Consider the following 21,092-nt stretch of genomic DNA (forward strand, 5'->3'; position numbering starts at 1 on the left):
TTGAGCTTTTTTGTTGTAAAACCAATCCAAAATCCAAAAACCAACCATATGCCTTTTAGTTTATGACTGGCATTGTAGTTCTATTAGTTGATCATGTGATATTTTCTTTCTTTATTTAAGTGTTTTCTCATATTGAACCATAAATTTGGCTTAGGAACTCCATGGTCTTCATGTTGTGTATTTGTCTCATTAGCCTTTTCGGCCTTTCTCAAAAGTTTTTTGTCTCTTTCTCTTTCATGGCAATCAAGGAGTTGATGTAAAATGTGTGCCAGAGAAGTGCGGCCCAACAAGAGACATTAAACACACATTATTAAGACTAATCTACAAGCAAGATGCATAAGTTATGTTAAATTCAAGATTTCAATGAAGAATGAATTGAGTTTCTCAATGTGTGGAGGCATGAAGGTGAATGATTCGGTGTTGGACCACTTCTCATGTGAGCGCTCAATGGGCAACATGTGCTAAAAGCATGAAATAGGCCCCATTGACATGTCTTAACTAGTTATAGAGATTTATCAATGATCACCTAAAACTACCTTGGGAGGTGATGGGATTATCCTTTTCCATGTGTGTGACCCATGCAATACTTGGTAGGTATCATTTCAATTTCGAGGCGAAGTGTAACCTACTAGCAATTCCTTTCCTGGGGCAAGTTTTTCAGGGTAACAATCCCATTTAGTCTGGTCTCATCCAATATTGCCAATTCATATAGACTTGCTCTATAAGCTTTTATGAATTCCATGTTAGATTATTCCACTAGATTGACTACTTATCTGCATGAGTATTTACATATGAGCCCCTTGATTATTCACTACGGGTATTTTTTTGGGCCTTACATAGTGTATTCTATATATGTTTTGCAAGAGGTAAGTAACCCCTGTGGAAACATGGGTATAAACTCTTTTTTTGGCCTTACATAGTGTATTCTATATGTTTTGTAGGAGGTAAGTATTCCTAGATAATGTGAATAGAGCAAGTTTATACTACAATTAAAAAACCCGAGAACAAACTATAAAAGTGCAAACTACTAATAAATTGGCTACTCCTCCATTAATGAAATGTGTGGCCTGTCCCAAACACTGGCATGGGTAGCTTCCACAAAACAATGGACAAGTGGCAAAACCCATGTGTATGAGTACAAGAAAAGCATGAAAAAGTGATGCAACTTTCTCCTCCCTAGCACATGCAAAATTCAACAAACACTTAAGCTTCTTGGTAGCTTACTCTCTCCTTCTCGTAATCATGGGATTGATTTATGGCCTCATTTATGAACTGAGCCACTCTAGCTACTTGTTTTACCATTTCCCCGACTTGCACCAATGTTCGTAGGCATTGGCCAAGACACTAGGCAAGGGGAGGTTGGGAGGCATGAAGGATCCACCAGTGCTCGTATGTATTTTATATCCCCAATCTAGTCGAGACTAGGAATGTGATCCAAATCACAGGTGTTTCCCACATAGTGGTCAAAATTTGGCATTGGCAAGGTCCCAATCCTGTTCTCACATTTTTGCTCGGGGGAAGCCGATGCCAACCCTGTTGAGATGTTTGCATCCCAGCTTGCCAACCAAGCTTTTTCAACCTTGTTGAAAAAGCAAGTTGGAAACATTGGTTGGCAAGTTGGGAAAGGCTACATTATTAAGCTTGCACTTATGAAAATAATGTCCTACCTAGTTATCAATGGAAAGATTGTAGGTGCCATCCCAAGTGAAGTTGTGTCATTACAATTGTGGCACACATTCAAATAACTTTTTCTTTTGTAATCTTGGACAAAATCATATACTTGTGCATGCAAGCCTATCTATGGAACACAACTAACCCTACAACATGGCATGATCACATGCCGTTAGGACCGTTGATTTCATTTTTTAAATGCTTTGGGGGTTGCCGTGTCCATTTTTAAAATGCTTTGGGGGTTTCATTTTTAAAATGCTTTGACAACTATGCTTTCCCATCATCAAAGAATATTCCTTGTGCTGTATCAATGCACCAATGGTTGAGAGAGACTCAAATTAAAGTTTTTTTCTTGCACTGAAGAAGAGTATCAAAACTTTCACTCCGCAATTACGTTCGTATTTGGGTTTTATTACACCCCTCACAAAATATAATTGTGGAGAAGAAATTCATTTTATGATATAATGGTGTGTAACCACTTGAACCACAGTAAATGCATCATGTGAGTTATCTATAGGAAACCCATTTGACATCTCATTACCATTCTACTACTACCATAACATATGTGAAACAATCCCTGGGGAATGCAACAAGGTTACCAAGTATAGTGTCTTTCTGGTTTCATTATGAGAAGTATATACAGATTTCTTAGCTGGAAAATGCATCACAAAGATCCATCCTGATATACACCTATGGTTCTCTTGTAGCATATAAGTGGGCATCAACTGAAAGTTCCGGAGCTTCGATCAACAAAGTCTTCAAGTTTACTAAAAAACTTCCCAACTGTAAGCTCTAGAGGTTGAATATCAGATGGCATTTTGTTGAACTTCTCATGTCCTGGGTCAACACCTATCCCTAATGCTTCATCCTTGATGTAACACCCTGCAACAATAACTTAAATTAGATTTTGTGGAGTTCTAAAGAGAGAACAGATTAAAACCAGGTTAGCATAAAACCAAGGATTAGCAATTAGTGATGGAGAGAGACAGATAGAGTTCCCTGAATGATTGGGCCCTCAATGTGTGTGTGTGTGTGTGTGTGAGCTTCTCTCTCTCTCTCTCTCTCTCTCTCTCTCTCTCTCTCTCTCACACACACACACACATATTCGAGGGCCCAATCATTCAGGATATGACCAACCTACTGCGCATAACATAGCTGTACAAACTTCTAGAAAATTAAGAGAATTCTGATAAAGAATGGGCATGAAGATGAAGGGGGGTGTACAGCACCAGCTTCTTTGAATACAAGAAGGATCTGTTTTTTCATGTCGATTAGAACAGGTACAAAGGCCTCATCATCAATCTCCAAATGCCTCAGAGAATCAAGCAGATAAGCGACTGTCTGATCTGTTTCATATTTTCTAGCAGCAACACTTGATTTGGAATCACCATTTTCTGGTGTGTGCTTGCCAAATATGTTGTCCTGCTTGACCAAATCTAGTGCATCCATTTCCTGTACATGATAAGAATACTTAGATTGCATCTTCCAGTCGGGTTACCTTGCTTAGGAGGCATAAATGTACCTTCCTATTGTCAAGAGAACAGTGCTTTGAGGTAGAATTTTTAAGTTCAGGGATTTAGATTTCAGGATCTCCAAACAAAAACAAACACCCCCCCCACCCCCCACCCCCCCCCCCCCCCCACCCCCCCCCCCCCCCCGCGGGCCAAAAAAACCAAACCCCCAGACCCTGCACATGCTCCCCATCCACCCCCACCACACACACACATGGACATGTGCACATGCACTCACACTAACCCACGATTACACCACATGCCACACACCCCTGCATGTATGCACACGCACACACAACCAACAAAGAAGTTCATTATTTTAATTGACAAGAATTAATCCATTTAATCTTGCATTTTTTCCATTTGTTTTTTTAAAGAAATTTTTAAAACATGCAAGGGAGAGAAAATGCATCTGTTACTCGTTCTTCTCTTGAACAATATATAGAAACGTTTCCAAGAATGCCATGTTTATATGCCCATAAAAGCGTGCAGTGAATGCTAGGAGAAGAAGTAACAATAAAAGATCAACCAATAGATGCCAAGCAAGGACTACCTCAAGAAGTTCATTCATATGTTTGAAGAGCTCTGCATTCTTGTTACATGCTTCGACAATACTAGGAAGAACTCCAGAAATGTCATCAACCTTCAAAATATCCTGGGTATTTGCAAAAGCCTTTATCTCAACCCACTTTCTGTAATGATTTCCAGCTTTCCTACGCTTTGCATAATGAGTCTTCGTTATCTTTCTCATACTTTGATCCTTAGTCTTTCTCAACTTCTGGTGCAAAAAAAAGTTTTTTTGAGGTGCTTTGATGTGATAAATTGAGGCGATCTTCCAACAAGAAGTTTGGAATGCTCTACTTATAAGCTAGATGGCAACAAATAATAGAACTTTTGGGTGGAATGTTACTTATAAAACAATTAGTCTCGGAAATGTCACTCCCCTCTCAGACCTAGAGGCTGAGGAGAGCAGAAGTCCTACATTAATGCCATTCTCTTTCTTCTTGTCCTGCAAGCCATGCTTCTTTGATTCACCTTCAATATTCTCAGTTTCAATACCACTTAGCTGACTAGATGCTAATTCTGTCAAGGAAATAGACTCTTGTGTGGCCCATCCCTCCATTGTCAACCATTGAAAATAGTTATGCTTGCAATCAGCCATCTCAAGAAGGTCTTGCATCGTAAACAACAATTGATCTTAGATATGATGCAGCACTTGGATTGGACGAATTGAAATTTCTATGTTTTGTCAAAAATGCAACTAAAGCAGGCAGTTTTATATTTGATATTGTGTTTATATAATATATTATACACGTTGGGGTTCCAACTTGGACCCCTAATAGGCAGCATGGCACGATACTTGGTAGAGACCCACCAACAAGGCAGGCACTTTAAATCAAGATGTAAGACCACCTACCTGAAATCTCTTCTTGGTATTCATTCCTGTCTGAATACATGCCATTCATGTTCACAATGCATTGTTGGATATCTTGTTCCCATTCCTTCAGCTCCTTATTCAACTTTCGATGCAGGTTCGTGTAAAATGCTTGCTCCTGTCTAAGCTGTGACATTTTACCCTTGAGCAGTTTCATATGGCCTTGAACGATGTTATTATCAACATTTGCCTGCATCAAAAAACCTTGGTGTGAGCTCTCTCTCTCTCTCTCTCTCTCTCTCTCTCTCTCTCTCAAATGAGGATGACAACACATGATTCACTCTGGATACATTACTGTCATTTGTACTTGCCGGGCTTGTGTAGTACACAGACCCCTCTTCTCATGGTGTTTTTTCTCACTTTCCATGTTCCTACTTTTAGCTTAATCATAGCACACTTGTCTTACCCTTGGGTCTTTCATAAACATTAAAAGAATCTCTCTCTCTCTCTCTCTATCTCTCTCTCTCTCTCTCTCCTTCCCCTTCGCTTCCCCCCTCTCGCCTGCGCCCACAACCCCCGCTGCCTGCTCGCATTCCATTCGCCCCCTTTCGCCTGCGCCCACCACCCCCGCTGCCTGCTCGCCTTCGCTTTCCCCCCTTTCGCCTGCGCCCACCACCCCCGCCGCCTGCTCGCCTTCGCTCCCCTTCGCTTCCCCCCTCTCGCCTGCGCCCACAACCCCCGCTGCCTGCTCGCATTCCATTCGCCCCCTTTCGCCTGCGCCCACCACCCCCACTGCCTGCTCGCATTCGCCCCCTTTCCCCTTTCGCCTGCGCCCACCACCCCCGCGGGCGCTTTCCCCACCCACCCCTGCTCAGGCCCCCAAGGCAGCAACATAATGGGGACTTGAATTTCATTTCATCCACTTCTTCTCTCCCGCTGCCTGTTCTTTGCCTGCTCCGTTCAAACATTCCCTCCCTCTACAATGGGAGGGTCTGTAGATGACAAAATCAGCCAGCTTGATCATATCCTTAGGGATCTTATCAAGGACCAAAAGAAGACATTGGACAGCACCATCACCGCCATCAAGAATGACTTATTGACGCGCATGGGGAAGCTGGAGGCCGAAGCAGAAATATGGAAGGAAGAGAAGCTTACCATGCAAGAGGAGTGGGAGAAGGAAAAGCTCGCCATGCAGGAGGAAATCAACCTTTTGAAGGGCGAAGTGGCATCCTTACGCGATCGTCCACGGGAGGAAGGAGAGACTCTTGAGGTGGACAAAGAGGCGATCAAAGAAGAGATCACCAAAACCCTCACCCACACAATCGAGGGGAAAATGGAGGCGGCCCGCGAAGGATGGGTAGAAGTGATGAAGAAGAACATCAAAAAGGAGGTGCAAGAAGATGTACAAGTGATGAAGAAGAACATCAAGAAGGAGGTACAAGAAGATGTACACATGATGCAGTCTACTCTTGATGAAGAGAAGATGCGACGGATCCGGCGCCTCAACATCCGAGTCACAGGGATACCAGAGAGCACTACCTCCACGCCCGAGATTGACGGGCGGAACCTATGTACCAAGCTAGGACTAAAGGAGGATGAGCCGCTCCCATTCACTAGAGTATGGAGGACAACCCCAAAGGACTCCACCAAAGGCAAGGCCTTAGTGCTACAGTTCCCAGACGAGGAGAGTAGGATGAGCTTTATGAGAAGACGGGCTATCTTGAGGAGCTTGCCAGGGGACCCCATCTACTTCGATGATGACCTCACATGGATGCAACTGGAGCATAGAAGATTATGCATGCCGAAGATCAAGGCGGCACGCAAAGAAGGGAAGAAGGCACATTATAGGGATGGTCACATCTACATTGATGGGAAGAGGGTCGAATAGCGCCATCTGGCCTATGAGACACGGAGGAAACAACATGAAGACAAAGAGATACACATAGCAATCTGGAACTGTAATGGAGTCCTATGGACACATCCAGGGAGACTTGAGGAGGTGATGGAGGGCCGGGATATCATCTTGCTGACAGAGACACATGAGAGCCCGGAGAGGGGCTTACCACGGGTTGAGGGTTATCAGTGGGAGTCAGCTCACCGACAGGGGATGAGACAGGCCACCTCCCGAGGTTCAGGAGGTATTGCAGTGCTTTTCAGGCATGGGTTACATAAGCATGTTCGAGTCGTAGCACGAGACTCGGAGGCGAGATACATGTGGATTAGCTTACGCCTCTCAGCGACCAGATGGATTTATATCGCCCTTTGCTACTTTCCTCCGAAGGGGTCGCAGTTTGCCACCACCGAGGAACCGGGTGGAGGAGAGGCTAGTGAGTCTCCATACTCTGTCTTATCTGAGGAGATCTTACACTATTCAACATTGGGAGAAGTCTTCTTGATGGGGGACTTCAATGCACGGACTCAGAGCAGACAGTGCGAGATCTATGACTTTGAGAATCCCCTGAGACTAGAGCCGCTAGCTACAGAGGATACAGGGACCACTCGGATCTCCGCTGATGGAGGAGCTGACAGCACTGGATATGGGCAACATCTGCTGGAGCTTGGGGGCCGACACCATCTCGTTATTTATAATGGGATGACTCAGTGGCCAGATTCAGGTGGGTTGACTTGCTTTCCAGTGGGAGGCGGCAGTAGTACAGTGGATTATGTGATGGGATCCCAGGAGGCAGTAGATATGGTGTCTCACTTCACCGTACCACCATGCCCCATTGGGGCGGATCATACATACCTATCCCTCACTTTTAGGAGCTTATTGGAGACCCACCCACCCATCATACAGCCACCACGCACTATTTTTCACTTCACTCAGGACCTAGCCGAGGTGTACGACTATCATGTTCATGATCAGCTATTTGCCTTAGATCCGTCGGCACCCATGGCCATGCTTACCTCCCTGCTCGCACATGTACTTCACTCCGCAGCCGCGAGGAGTTTCCCATACCACATACAGACAGGACGGCCACCTACATCTGGGAGCATGCCCCAGAACCGATGGTACGATGATGAGTGCAGAAACCTTTACCGCAGTCTCCGAGTGCAGAGGGCTCGCAGGGAGATCACCCGGAGGCAGGCAGGCAGGAGGATGCATACTCTCACCCGCCGTAAGCAGCGAGCTTATGAGGAGGCTCAGTACTAGGACACATATCACATGCTCATGAGCAGAGATGCTGCTGCTGCTTGGAGGAGACTCAGAGAGCCCCGTCCTCCCACACCTATTGCCGATCCTCAGACCTGGCAGACATATGCAGAGAGACTTTATGATGTGCCTGCACAGCCCCCTATACCACAGCCCACAGAGCCATGCCCCACAGTCTCCACCTTCTTCACCCCACCTATGGTTAGGAGGGCCATAGGCCGACTCCAAAATGGACGGGCGACAGATCATACAAGATTACAGGGAGAGCATCTCATCTATGCTATTGATACATTGGCACCATTTCTTGCTCATCTCTTCAACAGAGCTCTGTCAGAGGGGTTTCCGGCTGAGTGGACGATGCACACTATTGTGCCGATCCATAAAGCGGGAGATGTACTAGACCCCGAGAACTACAGGACCATCATGATTGGCCATATATTGGCCAAACTATACGGGGCAGTTTTGGAGGCAGAGCTGAGCACTCATGCAGAGGTTGGAGGATTGAGAGCAGCAGGCCAGGCAGGCTTCCGTCGAGCCTTCTCGACCATCGACCACATTTTTACATTGAGGTGCCTGATTGATCAGGCCAAGGCACGGAGGCAACGGCTCTATTGTTGCTTTGTGGATTTTTGCAAGGCATTTGATACTGTGCCCAGAGAGCGCCTCTTTCGGCGACTACAGACACTACGCATACCTTCAGACATGATGTGGGGCATATACAGGCTATATGAGCAGGTCTTTGGGAGAGTCCGATGCCCAGGAGGCTTGTCCGACACAGTTGCTAGCACCATTGGTGTGAAGCAGGGGTGCCCGCTCTCCCCCACGCTCTTTGGGCTCTATATTGATGAGGTGGTCGACTACATCACACAGGGAGGAGGCTCTAGGGTTGAGCTATCAGGTATTACTGTCCATGTTATGCTTTATGCTGATGACATCATCTTGGTATCTGACACGCAGGTTGGGCTTCAAAGACACCTTGTGGCTCTTGATGACTTCTGCGCACAGCAGGGGCTCACAGTGAACCTTGGGAAAACCAAGGTTATGATCTTCCACACTTCACCCGCAGTCAGGAGCCACACTACTCTCACATTAGCAGGAGGGCGGGTCGAGGTGGTGAGCTCTTATGTTTACCTTGGCATCACATTTACTAGCTCAGCTGGACGCTTCTCCATGGCTCAGGCAGTCCGAGACAGAGTGACCCGGGGGTATGCAGCTCTTGCTGGCCTTGAGCGTCAGTGTTATCAGGCACATTTTCAGGAACCCCGCACGAAGGGGTGGCTCTTTGATACATTAGTGACACCAGCCTTGATGTATGCAGCAGCGGTTTGGGCACCAGGGCTTGCAGCCTCCACATGGGTACAGCTGGAGAGACCACAGATCTTGATGCTCTCGAGGATGATACGCAGCAAACCATCCGTCCCGCACGACATTGTTCGAGCTGAGTTTGCTGCACCACCTATGGCAGTGGAGGCATTGTTCCAGACGATCTCCTTTATATACAGGATGAGGGAGATGCCCATGGAGAGATTATCCCGCCGAGCTTTTGAGGCATCCAGACAGCTGGCCGAGGCTGGACACACTGGATCTTGGTATGCACAGATGCTACAGTGGTTCTCACATCATGGTATAGACATTGAGCGGTTGCCACCTTTTCAGTATGATCAGTCTGCTCCACGGGGTTACCTCTCTCTCAATGAGAGGAACAGAGTGATGAGACAGGACATATGGCAGCACTACATACAGGAGACATGGACAGCACCAGAGAGCCCACTACCACCGAAGATGCTGTACTACAGAGACCACTTTATGAGCATCTCAGGGGATGGGTTTATACATCGACCGCGGTACATGGATGTATACATGCCACACAGCTCTCGCGTTGCTATTGGACAGCTACGAGTCTCATCACATCAGCTAGAGATAGAGGCTGGGAGAGCGGCACGGGTTCCTAGAGCTGAGCGGATATGCAGATTGTGCCGCGAGGAGGTGGAGACTGAGGATCACTTTGTATGTAGATGTAGAGCCCACCAAGGGGTCAGAGATAGATATGCAGGATTGTTTGAGGAGCACTCTTCACTACATCAGTTGATGGAGGCCTCGGACCAGCGACAGCTTGGCAGACTACTACTAGAGCTTCATAGTTCTCGAGAGAGACTCCTCCAGACACCCGCTCCCACTAGGGGTGGGAGACAGTCCCAGCTCTCAGATTTCTTCCAGAGAGCTATGCCAGTGCCAGCTGATGTACCACGTGGGGTGACCGCACAGAGAGCAGAGGAATTGAGAGCCAGGAGGAGACCTAGACAGACTGGACATAGAGCACCCCGACTCCGTCACCGAGAGATAGCAGCTATCCGAATGAGACACCAGATGGAGACACAGGAGAGGCTAGCTCGCTTTCATTCAGACTCAGGGTACATGTTCATGCCATTCACAGCCTCAGCATCGGCGATGTATGATATCTTATATCCCTCTTATGGCACTGGATGGAGTTAGACATAGATCTACATAGCATGCTTGTACCACCCCTTCAACATATAGAGATGCATCTTGCCTTAGCACTCTATCCACATCCCCACCCCCCCTTACATTGTTTGTATATGGGCTCCACCGATCCATGATGATTCACAGTTGTATCCAGACACATGCACACTTTTTCTTTTGTTTCTTTTCTTCCGATGACCGGAAGAACAGAGTTGTATTATTTTTTGTCTCATAGGCCGACTTTGGCCTCTCGTAGACGTTAATATATCTTTCTTTCTTTCTTTCTTTCTCTCTCTCTCTCTCTCTATATATATATATGGTGCTCTTTCTTATGTGTGTGTGTGTGTGCGTGTGTGTGTGTGTGTGTGTGTGTGCGTGTGTTGGACAGATGGTACCTGGACATGCACAAAAACATAGCTTGCAAAAGCTTGCCATGATTACTTTTCTCGCATTTTTGTTGCCGCCTATCATTACACGCCAAGAGGCTGACAATATGGATGAGCCCTTTACGGATGTAGAACTGGATGATGCTTTAAAAGGCCTAGGTAAATGAAAGTCTCCAGGCTGGAATGGTTTAACAGTGGAGTTCTTTCAGACGTTTTGGAACATTTTAAGAGCGCCAATTTCGCTTATGGTGAATCATTGCTGGAATGTTGGATACTTGCCATGCTCATGGAAAGAAGGCTTGCTGAAATTAATGCCCAAAAAACAACTCTGTGAAGCCATATCATATTGGCGTCCCATCTCTTTAATGCCAATCATATATAAATTGGTTACCAAGATGCTTGTTAACAGAATAGCAAGTTTGCATCCAGCGCAGTCTGGATTTGTCCCTCGAAGACAAATCACTGACAATATAGCAAATGTGTATATTTGCATTGAATATGCCAAGTATACGGATCAAGAAGTTCTCATCATGGAGGTGGGCATAGCTAAGGCTTTTGATACGGTGCAATGGGAGTTCATAGCTCAAGTTATGGATAGAATGGACTTTGGACCTAAAATGAAAAATGTCGTCTTTTGGCTTTATCAAGAGGGATCAACTAAATGCATTTTGGGTGGAGAACTTTCAGCTTTGTGGTATCTTGCGAAATCTGTTCAGCAGGGTTGTCTGCTTAGTGCACTTTTGTATGCCATCGCGACCCACCCAATGCTCCTTTACATAGACAAATTGACACGAGATGGACAGCTAGATTCTCTCCATGGCTAATGGTACACAATTTGTGGCACAAGCATACGTTGATGACTCTTTATTTTTCCCAAGAATACAAAGGCTAATGTAAGGATTCTCATGAAAGCGCTGTCCCTCTTGTTAGCATGAATCATCTCCTGGTTGTGAACCCCATCACTAAGTCAGTGGGGGACATAGGAGCTCTGATTATTTTTAGGTAGCATTGGCTATTTTTCTATTATTTTTTGGGCACCTTTTATGGGCCTTTTGGCATTATTTATTTTTGCCCTCCTTTGTCCTTTTTAGGACCAGTCGGCCAGCTTCCTAGAGGGGGTATATATATGCCCCCATGCTCTCACTCATTCATCCATTCATTTCCTTTTCTTCTCCATCCACAAGCCCTACCCACAGAGCCACACACCGCTCCACGCAGGACTGTTGTACTTGCTTCATATATTCAGATTTCTGTGTTTCTCTCATTCTCATTCTCTCGTCTCCGTACCGCTTCCGCACGCACTCTGACATGGTATCAGAGCACCAGGCATCTTTCTGGAGGTTTTCATCATGAAGAAGCTGCTGAATTCTGCGTTTTTCAGAGGCGGCCAGCATTGTCATCATCAAAGGGGTGCTGCGTTTCATCAAGGCGGCCTGTTTTTCAGGCATCGGGCATCATCATCCGGTTGGAGAGGTGCGTTTTTTTTGCTTCCCGGCTGTTGGACTGATTAGGTGGCTGCGTTTCTGCTCCGCCTCCTCTCTACAGCCCTAGGGGTTGCGCTTCAGCCCCTCTTCCCTCCTCTTTCAGTTGCCCTTCTTTTCCTTAATGATCAGCCGGCAGATATTGGCTGCGTTTTACAGCCTCCCACCCTCCCCTTTCTGACAGCCCTTCCTCTACACTTCAGCCTCATCTTCCTCCTCTTTGCTTTCCCTCATCATCTAGGGATTGAGTTTTCAGTGTGGTGCTACCTTGAGAGAGAGAACACTCCATACAGCTGCGTTTTTGTGGCTGATCTGCAGTCCTCTTCTTGGCAGCGTTTTCTGAAGCAGTAAGTACTCTTTACAGCATTCTATTGTGGGCTCATGGCTGATGACATCGTGGAACAGCCCTTACTTCAAGCACCTTCAGTGCATATACCCATTCTTCCCAATATTCCCAAATCCTCAAAGCTGGATGGCACCAATTTTGACCTATGGAAGGTCAAGGCCATGTCTATTCTAGAGACATATGACCTTTGGGAGTTCGTCACCACCCCTATACTTCGGCCAGATACCTCAGCACAGATGGCTTCATCTCGTACCTTGCAAGAGGCAGCTTTATGGGACCGATTCAATGCTCGAGCTAGATCCTTCATCTTCATGAACTGCCAGGATGCGGTTCTCACCCATATCAAGTCTTATACCATGGCTTATCAGATATGGAAGAAGCTCAAGGACCTCTATGAGGTCAAGACCTCTACCAAGCGCATGTCTTTGGAGGTGCAACTTGCGAAGATAACATGTACTGATTCGTCTTCCATGCGAGATCACATCAACCAGATGGAGTTGTTGCAGAGTCAGATAGCGTCTTGTGGCAAGAACATTGCCTCAACGGATATGGCAATCAAGCTACTTGCTCAGTTGCCTCCCAAGTTTGACAACCTGTACTCTTCACTTCTTGCCTTCAACCAGACAGAGGACATCACCTGGGAGGATCTTGTTCCTATGATCTTGGAGCAGGAGGCCCGGTTCCTACAAAGAGATGGTGGTAGCAGCAAAGGCTCCAAGGCGTTTACCGCTCAGAAGGGGCAATCCAAAGGGAAAGGGAAGCAGGATTCATCCAAAAAGGAGAAAGAGGGTGAGAAAGAGAAGACCAAGTCTGAGGTGGAGTGTGCCCATTGCAAGAAGACAGGGCATACTATGGATCAATGCTACAAAAAGCACCCCAACCTTAGACCTTCATGGTGGAGAGAGAAGTCCAAAGCCAACAATACAGGTTCTTCTACAGCCACAACCGTGGAAGAGGGGGTATTCCTCTCGATTACAGAGTTGGAGTCCAACGATACTGCATTGGCCTCTTCTAATTCTCGACCTTGGTATGTGGATAGTGGCGCTTCCAGCCACATGACCTATCGGCACGATTGGCTTCAGAACCTTCAAGTCCGGCAATGTCACTATTGGAGATAGGTCCACTCTTCGAGTACAAGGATCCGGCACTATTCCTCTCGTTCCAGATGGCAAAGGACACAGGTCAGATGCTGAGGTCCTTTATGTTCCTGATTTGGGATTTAACCTTTTGTCTGTGACTTCTCTTACCAGGCTAGGTACCCGAATCATCTTTGATGAGCATTCCGTCATCGTTGAGGATCGTGATACAGGGCAGCCTCTATGGCAAGGAGTGCAGGAACGTGGCCTATACAAACTCACCGCTCTTATGGCCAAATCAGTAGCCGAGACAGGAGTTTTGTGGCATTCAGAGGTCACTCAGGACCGCCCTACTAGGGCATGGCATGTACCTAGATGGTTCTTTTAGACAGTCCGGGATTCTGGAGTTACCGAGCTTCCAGAGACCAGCCAAGATGGCTTGAAAAACGCAGAATTCTGGAGTTTACGGAAGGCCTTGTACGGTCTCAAGCACGCACCCAGAGCATGGTACCAGTGTATTGATAGCTTTTTCATTCAGACTGGTTTTCAGAGATCGGATTCAGATCCAAATCTCTACATCTACAGAGAAGGAGGGCTGGTTACTCTTATTATTCTTTATGTGGATGATTTGATTCTCACTGGGAGCCACAGTGCGCATATTGCTCGCACTAAGGAACAACTTGGCCAGGAGTTTGAGATGACAGATCTTGGACTTCTTCATTTCTTCATCGGCTTGGAGATCTTCCAAACTCGTGATGGTATTTTTGTGTCTCAGCAGAGATATATCTGTGAGCTTTTAGAGACATTTGGCATGGCAGATTGCCGCCCCATTTCTTCCCCCATGGACCCGGAGCAAAAGCTGTCCATGGAGGCAGCTAGTGACTTTATGGATGGTTCTAGATACAGGACCTTGGTTGGGTCTCTCATTTGGCTCATTCATTCGAGACCTGACATTTCTTTTACAGTGGGCATTCTCAGCTCATTCATGGCCTCCCCTTTATTGGTGCATTGGCAGGCAGCACAGCGGGTATTGCAATATTTGCAGGGTACTCAGTCCTATGGCATCATGTATACCCAGGGGATTACTCTTAAAGGATGGTCAGATTCTGATTGGGCTGGAGACGTCGACACACGGAGATCGACATCTGGATTTTGCTTTACTCTTAGATCCAGAGCTATTTCATGGAGTTCTAAGAAGCACCCTACAGTGGCATTGTCTTCTACAGAGACTGAGTACCGAGCGGCATCTGTAGAGCTGCTCAAGAGGTGGTTTGGCTTAGACGAGTGCTTGCAGAGATTGGGTTCCCACAGACAGCGCCTACCTTGATTCGTTGTGACAACCAGAGTTGCTTGGCAATTGCCAAGAACCCAGTATTCCATGCTCGGACGAAGCATATTGAGATACAGTATCATTTTGTTCGAGAGCAAATTATGGCACGGGAGATTCTCATTGAGTATTGTCCTTCCAAGGAAAATGCAGCGGATTTGTTTACAAAGGCCCTTCCACAGCCCTCCATGGTTACTCACTCCTTAGGCTTTATGCCACACCCAAGATCTGAGAGGGGGTGTTAGCATGAATCATCTCCTGGTTGTGAGCCCCATCACTGAGTCAATGGGGGACATAGATTATTTTTAGGTAGCATTGGCTATTTTTCTATTATTTTTTGGGCACCTTTTATGGGCCTTTTGGCATTATTTATTTTTGCCCTCCTTTGTCCTTTTTAGGACCAGTCGGCCAGCTTCCTAGAGGGGGTATATATATGCCCCCATGCTCTCAGTCATTCATCCATTCATTTCCTTTTCTTCTCCATCCACAAGCCCTACCCACAAAGCCACACACTGCTCCACACGCAGGACTGTTGTACTTGCTTCATATATTCAGATTTCTGTGTTTCTCTCATTCTCATTCTCTTGTCTCCGTACCGCTTCCGCACGCACTCTGACACCTCTATGGTTTGGCTGGAGGATAACATGTAAATTTCCAAAAATCAAAGTTTCTCCCTTTGAAAGATTACGATTGGCATCAGCTTTTGTGGCCGGGTCACATCCTCCCACCTAAAGAGATAGTCAGGCATCTTAGTTATCCCATTGTTTGGGAATTGTCTTTGAAAAATAGAACTCAATGGGTGATGGCCAAACTGCACCCTAAAATAGAATATTGAAAATTATCTACATGGCCTCTGCATGTGCGATTGCGTATAGTTCAATCAATAATTATAGCATATGTCCAGTTCTATCTTCCGCTCTTACCTTGGTCGAGCAAACATGTAACATGCGTTGCGGACGTATCTTCATGATTAACGCTAATTCTATGTTTAGCAAAGACACAGAAGAGAAGGAAAGATAGACCTACTCTATTGTATATTGCCAAAACATGCTATATATACAATAATCTTGTCGATTCACAGCTTTGTGCGAATGATCTTGCTGATTCATAGCTTCATGATGCATACCAAAGATCCTTGCTGCCCTCTACTTGCAATCGGACGAGAGAAGCTCTTGGTGATCCACCAGTGTCCTTGCTGCCTTGCAGACTTTGACAAATGGATCCTCTTGATCTTTGAATGATGATTCTAATGAATGCCTAATGATCCTATTTATAGGGAAAAGGTATGAATTCGTTATCAAGTCGGTTTTGCCTATTTTTCCAACAAAACATTGTCCAAAAAGTCATATTTTGTGTCCAAACTATGCCCAAAAGGTGTCCCAACCATTGGGCTATGTCTTGGGCACTTCCCGAAGCCTGTAGGGTTGCGAAATCCGCTCTAAATGTATCCCTAAATCTGCCCATATATTTGCTAAAATGAGAATATACATGTCTATGAGCATCGGGATTGAAACCGGCCTCTGATAGAAACCAGAGTGCGGTAGACTAGCAGTCACCCGTCCACTTGTAGTCTAGAGTCACCCGTCCACTTGTAGTCTAGATATGAAAACAGAAAAGATTGGGGCTAGAGTGCCCAAATCTGAAAACAAAGCGACACCTGTTGGCCCCAAAGCTTGGCGCCCCTTGCGGTATTTCTTTATTCAATTCCAAAAAGTATGAAAGGCTGAGTACAACCAAAAATCAACCAAGAGATTACACCTGTATGTCCAATCTGACGGCCCACAATCCCTCTCAGCACAGAGGATCCATGCACACAGATCTGTGTTTCAAAACAACACACTGTGCCTCCCTCTGATCAGCCAAGACCACTAAGCAGGGCAGCCATGAGCATACATCTGGCATGACTCAAGCACATGATTCAACATCTCAGCTCATACATACATGTACTGTTCAACTTCTGTCTCAACCCTTGTCAATCTGCCATACCCCTCCTCTCACAAGGGGCCAGATAGCTCAAATCTGCAACAGACATCAAGCAGTAGAAAGAGAGATAGATGAACAGATGCGGAGCTTACCAAAATCAGCCCGTGTATTTGCACTGGAGAAGATAACGGTACCAATCTGTACTTGCAAGCACTTGTTTCCACAACCCTGCTTCACACACATGTACGTACTTGTCTGTACCCTCCTCCTTGCATCCAACTATATGCTGTACTTGACTGTACAGATCTGAAAAACAGCCCTGTACCGGTCTGTACTGCCTCGGGATACGTGCCAGAAGCTATCCTTGCATACGCCGCCTGCAGCCAGCACCTGTACACTCGCCTGAACCTGTGCAGCCAGATTTGTCCAGCGCCTGTCCAATGCCGCCAGCAGCAGTACTATTGTACCTGGACTGTCCGTACACTGTACGGCAGTCGTACAGTGCTGTACCTGCAGTGTACTTGTCTGCACAGCCTGTACCAGCAACTACAACCTGTCCAGAACCTGTGCGCAGCCTGTCCAGCAGAGAGATAGGCCCGCAGCAGCTCCTGTGCGTAGCCTGTACCAGGAGAGAACCTGCAGCCTGTCCGTACAAGGCTGTACGGCTGGTTTGCACAGAGAAAACAGCAGCAGAATCCCCAACCAACAGTCGACTCCTTCTCCTCAACTTTTCCACGCTTCCCAACACTCTTTTGCTCCACGATTCTCTTTTTCCCAAAAAGAAGAGAGAGAGGGAGGAGAGAGAAGCACACACTCCAAAAGTGGAGTGGCCCCCTCTCCATAATAATCCTAGGGCCCCCCACTTTAATTATTATTAAAGTTCCCTAGGGGCCACTAAGGCCTAGGGGCAACTTTAAATAAAACATTAGAATTCTAATGTTCTAGTTCCCCCCTTCACACCTAGGGATGTCCACACATCTTTAACTCTGTCCGGGCACCCCCCATGTGAATCATTCAATATTCTGACTCAGTAATCACCATGCCCACACTTGTGCTGTTCCATTTTCACAGGGCCATGACATACCCCCCTCTTGAAAAATGGCAAGCGTCCTCGATTGCATTCTGGTGATACAGCAAAATATCCAAAGTGAAATATACAATATGGCAAGATCAGCGTCCCAATCTCTCTAAGCCATGCACATGTATCAACATTCACTACAAACCAATGGCATAGTAATAGTCCAAGTTGTATACCACTGTGAACCATACATATCCACAAAATCCCATGTGACTAGTACACATATATCATAGAAGTCCCATAAACAGATGTACTGTCAGCCTCAGTACCTTCGGGTGAGATAAAAACTGCACCAAGCGACCTCTAGATGTCATCTGAGCCAGTCTGTATCAAGGGAGTGGAGGTGCTACCCCCCTCTTGAGCATCAGGCAATGCTCCAGACCCATGCTCTGCTGAACCTGAATGAGCCACAACAAGAGTCGGCTCTAACTCAAAGGCATCGAGATAAAGCTGCAAAACCTGAGGTGAATCTGTTAAGTCACCTTCCTCCATCCACTTCGCATCCATCGGTGAATAGTTCTTGAACTTCACAAGATAGCGACGGGAAACTTTACCTCGTACCTTTCTTTCTTTATGTGCCAGTATCTGCTCTGGAATCAGAACCTCATCAAGTTCCTCAACTTCCGACTGAGCCTCATCTGATACATCCTCAGGCACATCCCCACGGAAAGGTCTAAGGAGACTCGCGTGAAAAGCATTGTGAATCCTCCAGTGATCTGGTAACTTCAAACGATAGGCTACCTCACCAATCTTTTCCAATACCGGAAAAGGCCCATAATAACGCATGCTCAACTTAGGGAATAAGCGCTCTTTACCCTTCATCTTCTTGAGTCTAGCCTTTTTAAAACGCAAAAGAACCCAATCACCCAATGCAAACTCCAAAGCACGTCTGTGACGGTCTGCGGCTTTCTTTTGCTTCTATTGAGTTTTCTGGAGTGCCAACTTAACTCTCCGATAAGCTTCATCCATATTTTCCACATACTGATCAGCCTCAAAGATCTTATCCTTTGTATGCAAAATGGGTGGTACCTTCTTCCCTCCTTCCACAATCTCAAAAGGCGCCTTGCCTGTCGAGGTATGTACAGTGTTGTTATATGCAAACTCCACCAAAGGAAGATACTTTTCCCATTGTTGCTTGTGCTCTGACACATAACACTTAAGAAGATCCAACACTGTAGAGTTAGCCTCCTCTGACTGACCATCTGTTTGCGGATGAAATGACGATGAAAACTTGAGAGTTGTACCCATGTTGTCAAACAACCCTCTCCAGAACAAACTCGTCATCTGTGGATCACAGTCACTAATGATAGACGTAGGCAAGCCATGATACTTGAAGATGTTCGCCATGAACAACTTCACCATATGATCCACTTTGATCGTCTTACGCACAGGAATGAAATGTGCCTGCTTACTGAACCTGCATATGATAGTCCAGATGCCATCGTTTCCCGTTTGTGTCCGTGGAAGATCAAATATAAAATCCATGGCAATGCTCTCCCAAGGTCTATCTGGAATAGGTAAAGGCTGTAATAACCATGGTGTCTTCTGACGGTCAAACTTTACCTTCTGACATACGATGCATTGCCTCACAAAGGCATCAACATCTCTTCTCAAGGTTGGCCAATAAAAGAAAGTCTCCACTGCTTTGACCGTGGCGTCAATACCTCTATGACCTGCATACGGTGGAGCATGACTTTCAATCATAACCTTGAGTCGCAATGGCCTGGTAACACACAGTCTGCCATGCATCAATAAAAACCCATCTCTGAGAGTATAGTGCTCATGCCGCTGACCCTCAGACATCTGATCATACAACCTTTCAAAGTCCTCATCATGGGCATACTACTCTTTCATTTCATCAAGCTCATGATGATAAGCAAGTGAAACTGCAGAGACCTGTGGCTTGCGTGACAAAGCATCTGCCACTACATTCTTTTTGCCTTCCACATGCACAATCTGGAAGTGAAACATTGACAAAAAGTTTGCCCAACGCATATGCTTCTCTGAAAGCTTAGTCTGCGTGAGGAAATAACGCAAGGTTTGATGATCTGTCTGTACAGTAAAATCAGCCCCAAGCAAGTAGTGTTTCCATGTAGAAAGAGCGTGAATTACAGCCAACATCTCTTTCTCATAAACCTGTAAATGCTTCTCAGCATCTTGCAATATTCTACTCTCATAGGCTATCACATGTCCCTCTTGCATGAGAACTGCACCAATGCTACTTCCACATGCATCACACTGGACAACAAAAGCCTTTCGGAGGTCCGGTAACACCAATACTGGGTCCGAAGTAAGCTTTTCTTTGAGCTTTTTGAATGCTATAATTTCCCGATCAGCCCATCTAAACGGAGTTGCTTTCTTCGTCAAAGCATGAAGAGGCGAAGCAATTTCAGCAAAGTGCCGTATGTACCGCCTGTAATAGGAACACAATCCTAAAAAACTGCGTACATCATGCACGGTCCTCAAAGCTGGCCAATTAAGTATTGCTTCCACTTTTGCTGGATCCATACGGACTCCATGCGCAGACACAATATGCCCCAAGAAATGTATCTCTTGCAAAAAGAACTCACTCTTCTTGCCATTAACAACCAGTCTATGGTTTCTGAGTTCTGCAAACACAATGGCCAAATGCCTTCTATGCTCTTCCTCAGTTCGTGAATGCACAATCATATCATCAAAGAATGTGCCCACAAACTCTCTATGAGGCCTGAAAATCCTGTCCATCATTCTGTTAAATGTGGCAGGCGCATTTGTCAAACCAAAGGGCATAACCAAGAACTCATACAATCCAAACGTGGTTCGGAATGCTGTCTTATGCACATCCTCGGGTCTAATGCGTATCTGATGATACCCGCTTTTTAAGTCAATACGACTAAAAACTGTGGAGCCCTGTAAGCGGTCCAAGATGTCATCGATTCTCGGTATGGGGAATCGATTCTTGATGGTATTCTTGTTCAGTGCCCTGTAATCAATACACATGCGCCAAGAACCATCCTTCTTCTGCACTAAGAGCACAGGTGAGCAAAAGGGTGAGTGTATCAACCCTTTATTCAAAAGCTCCTGCACCTGACTCATAATCTCTTCCTGTTGGGCTGCACTAACACGGTACGGCGGTCTATTCGGTGGAGTACTACCAGGAATCAGATCAATAGCATGATCTTCTGGCCTCTCAGGAGGAAGTTCTCCTGGCAATGACTCGGAAAAACAGTCTTGAAACCCACATAAGAAATCAGTCCTGTCCTTATCTAACATAGACAAATTAGACTTAGACTCATCATCCTGT

At 46.0% G+C, this 21,092-nt stretch overlaps 1 protein-coding gene across 1 annotated transcript in view; it reads right to left on the bottom strand.

Moving 5' to 3' along the window:
- Window positions 1–2,028: 2,028 nt before the first annotated feature.
- LOC147611984 (outer dynein arm protein 1-like) overlaps window positions 2,029–21,092 on the bottom strand; it is a 38,863-nt gene continuing 19,799 nt past the window's right edge. Inside the window, exons 4-8 of the mRNA XM_086783833.1 lie at window positions 4,600–4,807; window positions 4,165–4,355; window positions 3,736–3,960; window positions 2,901–3,123; window positions 2,029–2,553 (exon numbers count right to left, since the gene is read on the bottom strand). Coding sequence (XP_086639959.1) covers window positions 2,393–2,553; window positions 2,901–3,123; window positions 3,736–3,960; window positions 4,165–4,355; window positions 4,600–4,807 — 1,008 coding nt within the window. The 3' untranslated portion in view covers window positions 2,029–2,392. The remainder of the gene's footprint in view (window positions 2,554–2,900; window positions 3,124–3,735; window positions 3,961–4,164; window positions 4,356–4,599; window positions 4,808–21,092) is intronic.

This window comes from Cibotium barometz, chromosome 46 (assembly GCF_041138505.1).
Source record: "Cibotium barometz isolate CiBa-2024 chromosome 46, ASM4113850v1, whole genome shotgun sequence".
Classification (NCBI taxonomy): domain Eukaryota; kingdom Viridiplantae; phylum Streptophyta; class Polypodiopsida; order Cyatheales; family Cibotiaceae; genus Cibotium; species Cibotium barometz.